The following is a 14,057-nucleotide window of genomic DNA, read 5'->3' as shown; positions in this document are numbered from 1 at the left end:
CAGAGACGTCTGCACTTCCATATTGAGGCTGGAAACAAATGTCAGAGAATTTGATTATTTTTGCTGATTGATTTATTTCAATCCTAAAAAATTAGTTTGCTGTATTTTAAATTCAAAATCCCTTTAGAAGATCACAAAAAGAAATCCCAAAATGCCACCTGGGAACATCACTTATAATCACGTACATCTCCTCCATATATTCCTTGTGGCATTTTCAGATCATCACGAAGAAGGATGCAACTCCTTTTCTGTTACAAACATACTGTTTTGTAAGCAACCATACATGCATATATTAATACATTCACCCACCTGTGAATCTGTTAACTCTTCCAACTACTCATCCATTCATACACTTCCTCACCCACCTACCCATCCATCCACCCATCTATCAGTCCATCTGTTTGTTAGTACCCTCTTTGTGCTCAGCAAAATAGTATGTGTAGCAGATACTGAAATCTAGAGAGTTGCCTCCATAGTAGTGAAGATCTTAATTTAGATCTTAATTTTGACTTTTCCTTGAATGTGTCCTTGAATTATCCATTTTTTATTTCCGTGTCTATCTTTGAAATAGATGATTTAACATCTATCTTGAAGTATTTTCTGTGGATGATATGGATGAATATAGGTATACAAAACATAGGTTTAGAAATCTAGTTTCATATCAGATATATTGTAGATTATTTCAGAAATACTTCCTAGCTGCAAACAGTCTGTCCCTGGATGATTCAAAATTTACTAGAAGGCTACACCACAACTCACAGAAAAACTGGAGAAGGGTAGAAAAGCTGACTGAGGAAATGGGCTGGAATGAAGAGAGGCCACAAAGCCAGACAAATAGCTCAAAATCACATCAGAACACTAGGCTATGTAGGGTGCCACTGCAATGGTCTCTGATTAGACTACTTATGGGAAAAACCAGGGTCCTGATACAGTACCACCATTACTCAGAAGTGGGGTGTTGCTGCTGCTGCTGCTTCTTCTTCTTCTTCTTCTTCTTCTTCTTCTTCTTCTTCTTCTTCTTCTTCTTCTTCTTCCTCTTTCTTTCTTTCTTTCTTTCTTTCTTTCTTTCTTTCTTTCTTTTTTCTGCATCTCAAGTTAAAGCCTGACACAAACATGTACAATTGGCTAAGCCTGGTCATTTTCTAGGATAGCCAGGAAAGCTAGCATCTGGCATTTTCAGCTTGCACAATAGAATTGTATTTCCCTCCCACCAAATCTCGTAAGACAAGATTTCCCAGCATTGGATGAAAGTCCCTGTGTTGATGAGCTCCTAAAATGAAACACATAGACAATTCCTTTTCTGCTTTGGTGGCAAGTAATAGCAGCTCCTAGCACACCTGTTCTCTGCCTGGTACTGACGACACACATTCAGTGCACTGTCCCACAGAAAACATGACTCTGAGTAGACCCTTAGCAGCCATAGCAACAATCCCCATTTGCATGCTGGAGTTTGCCAAGCAAACCTTTGCAAAAAGCAACCCCAGTGAGAGGTACATATACACAGAACTTTGGCTCTGGAAAACAAAAAGGAGCTCATCAATACTGCTTCTAGATCACAGTATCTTACACAGCACTATTTTATTATTAAGTGTGTTAAGTATGATAATTGATCATTTTAAGGGACACATGAAGAGTAAGAAAGTAGAGGATGAAGTGGGGTATAGAGAAGCTTTTCTGGGAGAGGTGGTCCTTCTGGTCCTAGCTGATGTGGGTCAGCTAGATTTACAAAGCAGAAACATGAACACTGTACAAGGGATCTGCTCTAGCTAAGGCTGAGCTTTGGGATGTACAGATGACAACTGGTTTTCTGCTATATTTCCCTGGTATATTACAAAGCAGCTTCACAATCAAGGTAGGCCCAGACAGAGCAGAAATTGGATGGATTTTTGTGGAAGATAATAAGCAAATAAGTCAATGTTTGGTGGGTAAATATGTTTATGTGTGTGTATGTATGTATGTATGTATGTATGTATGTATATATATATATATATGTGTGTGTGTGTGTGTGTGTGTGTGTGTGTGTGTATCCATATATGTGATCCATATATATAATAAAATATGTAACATATGAAAGTGCCTGTCACCATAGAGAAAGAAATGAAAAACTACCTTTAAAAGGACACACGCACAGCATTTTACTCTGTCTCTTGAGTTTACTCAACACATCTTGGGATGGGGTCTCTTTTCCAGGAGTTCATACCACTCCAAATGAGCATGTGGCCTCCTGCCCTGCATTCTCCATGCCCCAGGACTATGGAAGCAGTTTCTAAGAGAGAATTCTGTAGGCATCATGGACCCTAAGACTCGTTATTCTCCAAGAGAGAGCAGCAAGATGCCTGCAGCTGTAGACTCTTGGTGCTAGAAGGATGAAGTCTACACGTGGCAGGAGGCTGCTTGCCTGTTTGGAGGCCACTGGATGCTAAAATAAGACCAGAAAGAAGGAGAGAAGAGGAGGCTCTTTCTTAGTTGGTGTCTGAGAACAAAGCCAGACCGGTTGCTACACCCCCTCCCTAGCCCCCAAAGCCACCCGCACTGGCATTAGGAGCATTTAAAAAATTATTTCTAATCTTGTCGCCCTCTGCATAGCAACCTGCCTTGTTTATTCTCCCTTCTCTGCTGTTGTTTTAGTTTTCAGTGTTCATTTGATGAGTGTTGCCTAAAAATTATCCCCTATACATTTCTAAGTCTCGTTATATGTTGTATGATTATTGCCTCCTACCAGTAAAGGGTGCAGTTACACCCAGTGGAAGATTCTAAGTTTACATATAGAGTCAAGAGACCTTTTGACCTTGAGTCAAGCACCTGGGTGAAACAGAAGGATAAATGGAATGAAAGCAATGCCCTGGGGGCTGCTTCTGTCAATCACCAATCCTTTTTTTTTGCATCATGTGACTGAAGCAGGAGTTATTTCATCTTTACAGTGCATAGCACTCTCTCAGGGCCCTTCCACGTTTGCTTCTGTGGATCCACAGGGGTCTGAGGTTCTCCAGTTAAAACAGCCCACACTCTGGAAAAGAAGGATTTAATATTGAGTAGTTCCACTATTTGTACTCAGAAAACATGTAATGAAGCTGGCTGCGTTCTGGGTAGGTGGAACCCAGAGATGAATTTTGTCTCATTTTTTAACTAATAGATGGAACCCACTGATCCATGTGTCAATGTGTTGTTGTTAAGTGTCATGGAGAGAGGGAGCACACAATTGATAAGACACTAGAGGGTGGGTGTGGCAGGTACATCAGCTGGAGATGTACCTACAAATGTTCATTCGTAGTATATGATGGAGGTCATGAAGAGCATGTAAGAATTTAATAGAAAGGACCAAGTCAGACAGGGCATAGAACATACCTTGATGTTTCCCAAAGGGTGAAATACAAGCAATAATCAAATAAGATGTCCTGTTTTGCATCCATCCTTCCATTCTGAGGTCCTGAAATGGCATGGCACACTGACTTCTGCTGACAGTACCACCTCTGTTACATGCCACTAGCATGGAAATAGCAGTCCTGGCCCCACCAGGTAGAGGAGCAGATTGACTAAGCCAGTGGTCATGCAGTGCCTCGTTTGTAGAATGCTTGGGTGGACTCTTCCCCTTCCCTGTCCAAAGTCTTATGTGTAGAGCAAGACTCCGCATCACTGAAATCTGTATGACTCTGAGTGTTTTAGCTGATCATTCTGCCAAGGTCTCCAGTGTTGCCACCTTAGCTCCTCATTTTGGGGGAAACCTACTTCTTGTCATCTGACAAGGAGGGTAGAGCACATGCCAAGAGGGCTCAGGGGCTGAGGAGGTCCTGTGTTCTCTCCTCATGCCAAGTCTGTTTCGTTCTGTGTTTAAGACATCTGTGTGTCACCGTGCATTGAGGAACAACAGAGATAAATCATAAAATGTCATCACAAATGGGTCTCCTTCTACTGACCTCTTGGGGGTGGTTTACAGTGCAGGACCAGGACCATGGGTTTTGGCTGTCCTTTTGTCTATCCTGATCTCTAATTTTACCCTCCATCATTGTTTAAATACTGGAGCATTCCTTTTAACATGCACTGCAAAGAGCTAAGATCTCAAACCACAGAAGTGATTGATTGATTTGAATAGAGTTTATATGTCTCCCAGAATGGATAAAAATATTAATCTGCCTTTCCCCACCTTTTCCTTCCCCATTGTTTAGTATTCTTTTCGCAGATGTCAAAGGATTTACCAACCTCTCTACAACCTTGTCCGCTCAGGAGCTGGTCAGGATGCTCAACGAGCTCTTTGCCAGATTTGACCGGCTGGCCCATGTGAGTTGCATTTAATTCCATCCTAGACCTTGCAGAAGTGCGGGCCTGCATGTGGAATTAGGGAGGAAAGGACTCAGCCTTCATGTCCAATGCCATTATCATTCTGCGTCCTGTCCCCAGGCATGGGCCCCTGACCCTCTCACACCCTGGAGTCCAATGTTACTTGTTTATAAGTCTCGGGTGGAAGGTGTCTCAGATTGATTTTCCCATTGAAAGACAGCTGGTTGAGTGATAACCAAACGGGTCTTTTCTTTCTGCTTTCCATGATCCCTTCACAACGCCAGGTGCCATGCAGCTGCAGGCCCAGAGCTGGTATGCAGAGCTGGCTCCCTGCAGTTTCCTAGCCAGCTCTGGCCATCTGCAGTGAATTAGCCTGTTCTGAAGAACCAGTGATGTGCTGGGCCATCCCACCACTGTTGTGTTTGACCTAACTTAAGAGCTGTGTTTTAGCTAAAAAGACACTACCTTTGTATTTCAGCTGCCTTAATCATAGCTAAGCAAGAAAATAGAGGAGATGAGATGGGCATCTATGATCAAAACACAGACTGTGTTCCTGGACTCACTCACATGACAGGGGAATAACACTGTCACACTGCACTTAAGACTGGACTTTGTGTTCAAATAAGAATAGCTCAAGTCCTGCTTTGTGATGTATACACAACAGTTCTGACTTCTGGAGCCATAGTGAGAATTAAATAACGTTGTGTCAAGAAGAAATTCACTTGTAGAATTCCAAATTTAAGGCTGCCACATTTCAAGAGAGATGCTGTCATAGCTGCATATGAGCAGCCATTAGGTACTGTCAGGCCACTACATGAGAATGATGAATGCCCATCTTCTTTTTTAAAGTTAAGTCTAGTTGAAAATACAAGGGTTAGTAGTCAGTACACTAAGTGTGTTATTACCCCATCCTTGTTAACCCTGGAATGCTCTGGAACCACAGAGGCAGAATGTAACCTTTCTATCAGAGAATCTTTCCCAGAAAAAAATGACTCTGAAGTTGATTCTCAAAAGTGAAATAAACAAATATCATTGATACAATACAGTTTAGCAGTGAAGAGAAAGATATACAAAGCAGTAATGAAGTTCAAATACAGTATGCCAAGAGAAATATGGTAGATACAAGAAGTGGGGATTTTATAGCTCTGCTTATAGATTTTGTAAGAGACAAAAAGCAGACACATAGATACAAGGAGTGCTAGAATGGGAGTGGACAGGGTGTTAGCCAAGGAGCCTGCAGTAGGTTAAATCTGGGAGTGACATGGCAGCTTTGTATCTTGATTATGATGGTTGCATGACTGCACACATTTGTCAAAAGGGAAAGTCTTATACATAATTGAGAGACCAATTAGCAAAGTGAAGAACTAATGAGAGAGTATTTCATGCAGTGAGGAGATCAAGAGTAGAGATGTATCTCCAAATACAGAGAGAAACCAGAAGCAATTGTGGAAAGGGAAAGTGCAAGATAGAACATGGAAGAAGTGAGCAAAGAGGTGGGCAGGGGTCTGCCCAATTACCTAAACTCTTAGTTGATGTTAGTGTACAACCAATACATAGGAAACTAGCAGGAACTGAAGTCTCCTCCCAGGAAGAGGGTTGAATTTACCTGGTACCCAGGATTTAGAGGGAAATATACATATAGCATTTCCTTTAATCATTGACTCAGTGATGGTGGTATAAGTTACACATTCTTATTCTCTTTTCTAATAGGGCTCCAATATTTTTTTCTATAAAGAGAAAAGAACAAAGATAGTTCCTGGTACTAATTAAAAATTGATCAAAGTCAATTTCTTGTGTCATAGAAACTGACCCTCCATCACCAAACACACACACACACACACACACACACACACACACACACACACACACACACACACACACACTGACCCAAAGAAAGGTTACAAAGTTTCATTTAATCCAAGCTATTCCACCATTTATTATTTGTTATGTTTGGGCACAATACAAGACTCTGGAAAGAGAAAGCCAGTGCCTTCTGCCAGGAATCTCCTATTCTTGCAAGAGACAAGGAGGTGAAACCGTAACATTGTAGCAGTGTAGTACAAGTATCTTGGTGAGAAGTTGAGAGAATATCAAGATTGGGAATGGAGTAGCCACCTGGTAGCATCCAGAGATGAGGGTTCCATCTCCAGACTTGGTCAGTGCTTTTAGTATAAAACACACTCAAAAGGCAAGAAGTGTGGAAATTCAAGACTGCTAGAGCATAAAGGACATGGGAGAGGCTCGTCACAGGTGAGCTTCAAGAATAAAGGAAAAGCAAGTGTTAAAGGGAAGAGCACAGCATTTTAAGACATGTGAACTTTGTTTCATAGCCTGGGCTTCTCACCCTAGTGATTTTATTTGCAGTGGGAGGGAGGGGGCAAATAGGGGATCTTTAGCCAGCCAGTTACCCAAGAGAGCAGGAAGCCATATGCTGTTATTTAAGGCATGCATCTGATTAAAGGATTCTAAAGAAATGAAGCTGGGGAGGTGGCTCAGTTGATAACGTGCACATCATTCAAGTGTGGGGACCTGAGTTTGGTCCCCAGCACTCACTTTTAAAAGCCAGAAATAGCAGTGTGCGCTTCTTATCTCAGCACTGATGAAATTGAGACAGGTGGTTCTTTGGAGCTTGTTAGCCTGCTGTCCTAACTGAGTTGGTGAATTCTGGGCTCACTGGAAGACCCTGTCTTAATATATGCATGAGTAAACCAAGGAAGACTCAAGACTGACCTCTGGACTCCACACACATGCACACCCATGTGCACACACTCAAACATCAACACATACACGTACCAAAAATGAGTATCATAGGATAAACTTACCAACTTTTTAAGAATATTAACCATTTATAAACCACCAGTGCTGAGTGATTGCTTTCTCTGGTGGAAGGAATGTTTTTCCTCCAATTAGGTTATAGTGTTCTCACAACCAGCCTGTAAGGCAGACCTTATTGCTCCTGCCTTCTACATGAAGAGACCAAGTGTCAAAGAATTAAATTATCCAGAGCTATTCATAGTTGATGATTTATAACTCAAACACAGACTAGCTGAGGCTTCTTACTACTAACCTCAGGCATATTAGGGAAAAGAAGATGAAACACTAAGGTATCTCTACTCATACATGATGCCTTGAAGCTGAGATGCAGGTATAGGCTTGGTTTGGATGTTCCTTCGCAGACTATCTCTCTTGAGTCTCCATTTCCTACCAAAATCAAAATGAAGGATAAATTAAGCATGTGTTGTCTCAGCTGAGATCCATTAACAAAAAAACACTCACATTCATGGTCTGGAACTTCCAGTCAGCCATCTTTCACCTTCCCACACCTTGAGGGCTTCGGCACCTTGCCTGAAGAGTTTGACAAACTCTGCCAGCGAAAATGATTCTACTTACTTAGAAATAAGGAAACTTCCCTTTGACTATTTCTGTCCTCCACCTTAGGCAAGTCCCTGCCTTGCTGGGTTCCAGGTTCTGCTATTAAATAAAAGGGATTTGAACTTATATTTATCTTACATCTTCTGGAGTTCTATAAGACTCAAGTTGCCTTCTGTTGGTATTTTCTCGTGGATTTGAGAGAACCTACCTCACCAAGCATCTTACATTGCCCCATTGTTACACTGCATTATTAAAATACAGAGATTCCTTTCAAGTTGGCCATGAAAGTTCCATTTAGTGTGTATTCTACAGTGCCCTTAAGGTTCAAGCTGCTAGGCTTAGTGTTTGAACTGTTGATATTGAAATTGACAAAGTTTGGTAATTCCAGTATCTGATCTTTTAAAATAACATACCCCTTACCTAACTTTTCCTCATTCAAAGTAGGAACAGAGGAAAAATACATATGAGTATACCCACACTACTATGAAGAAAGAATGTTCTATTGTAATATCATTGTCATCATTAGGATCTTAAAACTTCCTTAAACTTCTGCCAAAATGGGAAGCAACATCAATCTTTTAACAATAAGGAAAAACACTGTGGCGAGCTGATCAATCAATTTCTAATGAGATGGCATTTCTATTATCTGAAATAACATTATATAGGGAAAAATCAAGTTTACACCTCCAAACATGGTGTTATAAATTCATGACAAAGATCATGAAACACAGAGCATATGTGTAACTATGTACCTGCCCTCTAAAGATTGCTGGAAGTCAGGCTCTCAAGGCACTGGGTGTGTGACAGAAAATAGGTATCCAAAGGGACTTTGGCTTTTTCTATAGTTTAAGTTTTACTAGGACAGTATATTCACACATAACTCTCTGATTCCAATAAGATAAAATTAGACAAAATATTGTATGTTTGTCATGATTTTTATGTCGATTTTTAAAGTACATTGTTTTGAGAATTTTTTATTTCGCACTGTTTTTTTTCTGTAAGTCAAATAAACACTTGATTTTAATATAACCGAAACATCAAATATGTAATAGCACTGTATATACTTGTAAAATTTTAACTCCTTCCAAAAATGTGTTACTATCTTTGATATATATTCCTCAATTTTCATCTACTATCTACATACATAATTTAATCAACTCTGGATTTTCAGGATCTTTATGATATTAAGCCAATCGAGATGGGAAGGAAAGGTTATAATAAGACTGATTTTAAATGGAAGATGGTCCTTATCCTACTTTACTTTTTAAACATCATTTTCCAAAGCAGCCTGTCTTCTCTAGCCTGAGCTTTTAAAGCAGTTTCTGATAGAATTTATTTGGAACATTCAATGAAGTCATCTGACAGCTCATCAAACATGTTAAGAAAAGTGTGTCTGAAAACTGACAGAACTTGGCAGATAAGGAGTCAGTCATTTTTCTCATATATATATATATATATATATATATATATATATATATATATGTGTGTGTGTGTGTGTGTGCACATTAGCATATTTCCTTGTATACACATATGTATGAAATATATACCATATGCTATATATTTATTTTGTATATAAAATATATTTTATATAAAATATGCATATATACACACAAATAGATGATAGATAATGAATGGATACAGAGAGAGGGAGATGATAGATAGATAGATAGATAGATAGATAGATAGATAGATAAGATATTCCCATTTACTTAGAGCCTATAGATTTTGAAGAAGGCTGACAGCTTTACCTCTTGTTTACAAAAAAAAATGGACCCCAGAAGTGAAAATTGTTCAGTGTCTTCCCCAAAGTGGTAGTAAGTCATTTTATGCCATCTTTTCTCAAAATATATTTTTGTCAGGGGATCTGCCATTCTGTACTGTTCTATAATTCTTGAAATTTAATGGAGAACATTCACTGAGCTCCAGAGTCGGACAGTCATAGCCTTGAATTCCCTGCCTATCTCTTCATAGTGACATGGGCTTTGCCTCCTGAAGCCTGAAGATCATCTATATGAGTCACAGCTCAGAAGGCAGTTGTAAAGATGATGTGAAAGGAACAGCATGAGTGTAACGTACCTTTGACATGTGGTGCATGCTTTGTGCTCACTATTCCATCCTTTCCTCGCTCAGATTTTCTAAAACATGGTCACTTCAGTATACATGGGGATATCACTGACTGGGAGTTGTTGAGCAGCATACCTGCTGTGAGGAAGACTGAGCCAGTTCACCTCTGATCTGGGGGATTTTCTACATGTTTCATCCTCTCACTTTCCCACCCATAGAGCAGAGGTGACAGCTACTTGTCCTGTGTATGTGAAAGATACAAAGCAGCGTTTTGAACACAGAGAAGGCTCCTCCCAGGCATCAGCTGTCATTGGCACTGCAAAGGGCCATGTTTCCTCTCTTACACATTAAGGACAAGGCACATTCTTTTGTCCCTGTCATACATAGAGAACTAAAACTCACTTATCAGTGTTTTCAGGATGTTATCCAAGGTGATGAGGCTAGCAAGCCTGCCAGTAATACAGACAAAACAGATTCTTAGACCAAAACATATCCTGCCCAGTCTCGTTCCTTCATTCCTCACCATAGCCAACAAGGAGGCTGGCTCTATACCTCAGGTTGGTAGCAGTAGATTCTCACCAGCCTGAGTCACACACACCATGCCCTCCCTCAAATGACTTTTCATGCCTGAACTCAACAGCTCTTTCCTTCTGGCCTCAGTCTTCTGCAAATCAAAGTAAGGAAGTAAGGGATTAAAGCATTGGCATTTAGTCACCTTTACAGGCAAAAATGAGGAATATATATATGGCTAAAGTAATGGGTCTCTCCCTTCCCTTATCTCCTCATTAAATTCATGTCCTATAAATAAACATTCAGAGACAGAGACGGAGGGATAGAGAAGAGAAAGGGGGGGCACAAACACAGTGGAACTTTATTCGACTGTAAACAATAATGAAACCATGACATTTGGAGGAAAATGGATGGAACTGGAATTCATTATGATAAACAAAACAAGGAAGACTCACAAAAAACAAATACTGTGTTTTCTTTCTCATATGCAGAATCTAGATTTTCAAACGGAGAAATTTTATCTTATGGGCATGAGATGAGAAAAAGAGTGTCAATAAAGATAGGAGCAAAATTGTGACTTTTATCATGCTTAATTTATTTAGGTATTTTCTTTAGGATTAAATCTTTCTAGTTTAAGGTATTGAAAATCCTTGTTATAAAAAAAATAATGAGGCTAGTAGATAATATCCTCTATTCTTCCTCTTCCTCCTCCTCTCCCTCCTCATCTTATTTTTTTTTTGTTGTTCTTGTTTTTTTTTGTTTTTGTTTTGTTTGTTTGCGTGTTTTTTGGGTTTTTGGGGTTTTTTTTTTGGCTTTTGAGGTGTAGTCCAAATTATGCCATACTATCTTCAAATTCAGTATGCAGACAAGGATGACCTTGAAATCCTGATTCTCCTGCCTCCATCTCTTGAGTCCTAAGATTACAGGTGATCAACCTCAAGTCTGGCTGATAGTATTTCCATTGTTGTTTGGATGTTTGTTAATGGATTTTTCTTTTTCAGTTCTTGGGCAATTTTTTGTAAGTTTTGTATTATGACAAGGCTGCCAGCTAAAAGAATTCTCATTATTTTTTTTGGTGGTTGTTGACAATTTTTTTATAGTTCCTTGACAAGTATATTTGGGGATAAATGTGCCCTATGAAAATCTCCCAAGCCCTTTGATGTTTTTGAATAATGGTCCCGTGGGCTCACAGGCCTAGATACCAGCATCAGTGGGCAAGGTAATCTCTAAGTTCATTCTAGATACTCTAGAGATTCAAGAAGAAATTGAAGACCCCCATCCCCTCTTACTGATCAGACTTCATCAATAGCTCTCTAATGAAAAAGTAACTACATTGAATCACAAACTCCTAAAACTACCTGGGAGCAGGGAGTATGCATGGCACCGAATCCTACAGGATGCCTCTGTGCCTACTTGGGAGGTTAGAAAGGTTCTGGAAATCTAACTCAGTCAGATAATCATCAGAGGTGGTTCAAGTTCTTATTCTACCTGATGGTATTTAACTAGTATTCAATAGTTACCAAAATGCTTAGATTAGGAAATCAGCAATACTCTTGGTATTTTAAGTATCTACTGAGCTTCCAGCTCAGAGGGGCCCTTTCTGTTTACATCTCCTCTCTTTAGCCCTGAGACCCTGCTTTCAAAGGTGATCCGCCTACCCATGAACTCATAGGTCCCTATGACTCAGCTCTAGAAGGTCTGTAAGAAGTTACTCAACTCCAACCATTCATCCAAAGAAATAGTGCCAGTCAGTGTTCCCTTACTATAACACAATACCTGTGGTTGTTGATTAATTTATAAGGAAAATATTTATTTTGCCACAGTTTTGAGTTTCAAACAATAATTACTTGTCCCTAGTGCTTTGGTCTGTGGTGACATAGCAAACCATTAACCTCATGATGGCTGGGAAGCAGAAAGAGGTCATGGCAGTGTGTTCTCGCATCAAGAATACATCCACCTAGGGACTAGAAGACCATTCCACTAGCCTGTACCTCTTCAAGTATCCACCACCTCACAAAAGCACCAAGCTGTGGCCTAAGAATTTACTACCCAGGGCTTTGCAGAGCTTTTCAGATATAAACTACAGGAACAGCAGAAGGATGTTGCAAAGGTGGGTGATACCTGACTCTGAAGTAAAGATACTTGACATCACTTACATCTTTCTTTGAGCTTTCTGAAGAACTGGTCGGTCCTCCTGATGACACAGTCCTTTCCCTACCACTCTGTTTCTTTTAGGAGCATCACTGTCTTCGCATTAAGATCCTGGGAGACTGCTACTACTGTGTGTCTGGACTGCCTGAGCCCCGCCAGGACCATGCCCATTGCTGTGTTGAAATGGGCCTCAGCATGATCAAAACCATCAGGTAACTTGTAATCTCCTCTGTGGTGCTTGAGGCCTCATTGTGCATGAGAAGCCATGAGGCCCCATTTATCCTTTGCAGAAAATTTTGGAGTGTGGTTAAAAGCTTACTTTATTTCACAAAACCTGAATATCTCTTGGTTCTCCCATAGAAGCTAATGAACCTGCTGGTCTCCTAATGCTATGGTAACATTTCACTTTTAGTCAGTTATGTAGGAACTCTGATCACAGATATTCTCATATGGATACAGTGAGGTTGAAGAGATGAGCAAATCCTCTTCAGAGAGCAGAGCAGGAGAGATAGGCAATGCACATGCATTTTTACTACAGTACAATAATCTCTGAATAAAACACAGGATTTGAGGAGGTTAAAAGGAAGACCAGTTAATTAATCTGATATCATGGAGATGCCCAGGGTGGAGAGGTATGAGCTGTTGCTTGAAATATATTCTGCATAGACATCAGCAGGATGCTGGAGGTAGAGTGGGGAGCTTTGAAAAGGAGATAGATATATATATGCAAATCAGGATGTGCTGCAACTACTGGAGCCTGGAGTAAAAAGAGTGGAGATGGTCCATCAATGGGTAGATGCCAGAGCCCACAGGACCTTGATACAAATATATATTCAAGTCAACAAGCATTGGATTCTTGTGTGTGCTGCAAGTACTTTTAGCTTTTGTCAACACACTTGTCCCAAGTTCTAGTGAAGGGAAGATGTTTGGGGATTTGAAGATTGTAGAATTAAACTGTATGGCTTTAGGACAAAAGTTCATCCCTGTCAAAATTCCCATTGAGATTCTAAGATGGTTACAGAGCCTCCAGATACTACATTCTTACACAACTTTGGAAGAGAGAGGGCAGGTGTGTGTGTGTGTGTGTGTGTGTGTGTGTGTGTGTGTGTGTGTGTTGGAATGACACCCAAATTCTCTAGTGAAATGTAGTACAGCAAGTCTGGAAAACCCACTGCATTTAGGGAGATAGGATTTTCAAGGTAGAATTAGAGTAGACCAAGAAAAACCAGTATAAAGAGAGTTTGTCAAAATGTAACTCCATAGCTTGGAACTTCTCACTGGGAAGACCCACCTGGATTAATGTAAGAGATTCCATAGACAACTCTACCTTCCCAAAGGAAGGGGACTACAAATCCATATTCTCCCAAAATCTGGCAAGAAATTTCCCTGGGAAGAAAAGGAATTTTTTTAAACAAATGCTTTGACAAGGTCCTGGTGATGAGGGCGTTACTTTTGAAAGTCAGTTAAATGGCAAAGATGGCCAGCCTCTTTGCTCTTTGTGGGCTACAAGCCTTTCTGCTGGACTCTGCAAATCAGGGACTAGCACATGCAACTGGTGGAACCCATCTTCCAACCAAGAGTTAATGGAGCCTACAAGACCAGGTCCTGGAGCACAAGGCAGTGGAAAATCAGGAGAGACGGACTCAGAAGTCTTGGGTCTGAGTGACTTCAGGCCAAATCTGTGA

At 40.3% G+C, this 14,057-nt stretch overlaps 1 protein-coding gene across 3 annotated transcripts in view; it reads left to right on the top strand.

Moving 5' to 3' along the window:
- Positions 1-14,057, top strand: part of Adcy8 (adenylate cyclase 8) — a 227,500-nt gene that overhangs the window by 95,997 nt on the left and 117,446 nt on the right. For all 3 annotated transcript variants that reach the window (XM_036209023.1, XM_036209022.1, XM_036209021.1), the window contains exons 4-5: positions 4,164-4,275; positions 12,457-12,584. In XM_036209023.1, coding sequence (XP_036064916.1) covers positions 4,164-4,275; positions 12,457-12,584 — 240 coding nt within the window. The remainder of the gene's footprint in view (positions 1-4,163; positions 4,276-12,456; positions 12,585-14,057) is intronic.

Source organism: Onychomys torridus, chromosome 16 (genome assembly GCF_903995425.1).
Source record: "Onychomys torridus chromosome 16, mOncTor1.1, whole genome shotgun sequence".
NCBI lineage: Eukaryota > Metazoa > Chordata > Mammalia > Rodentia > Cricetidae > Onychomys > Onychomys torridus.
This window is presented reverse-complemented; position numbering and strand designations above follow the sequence as displayed.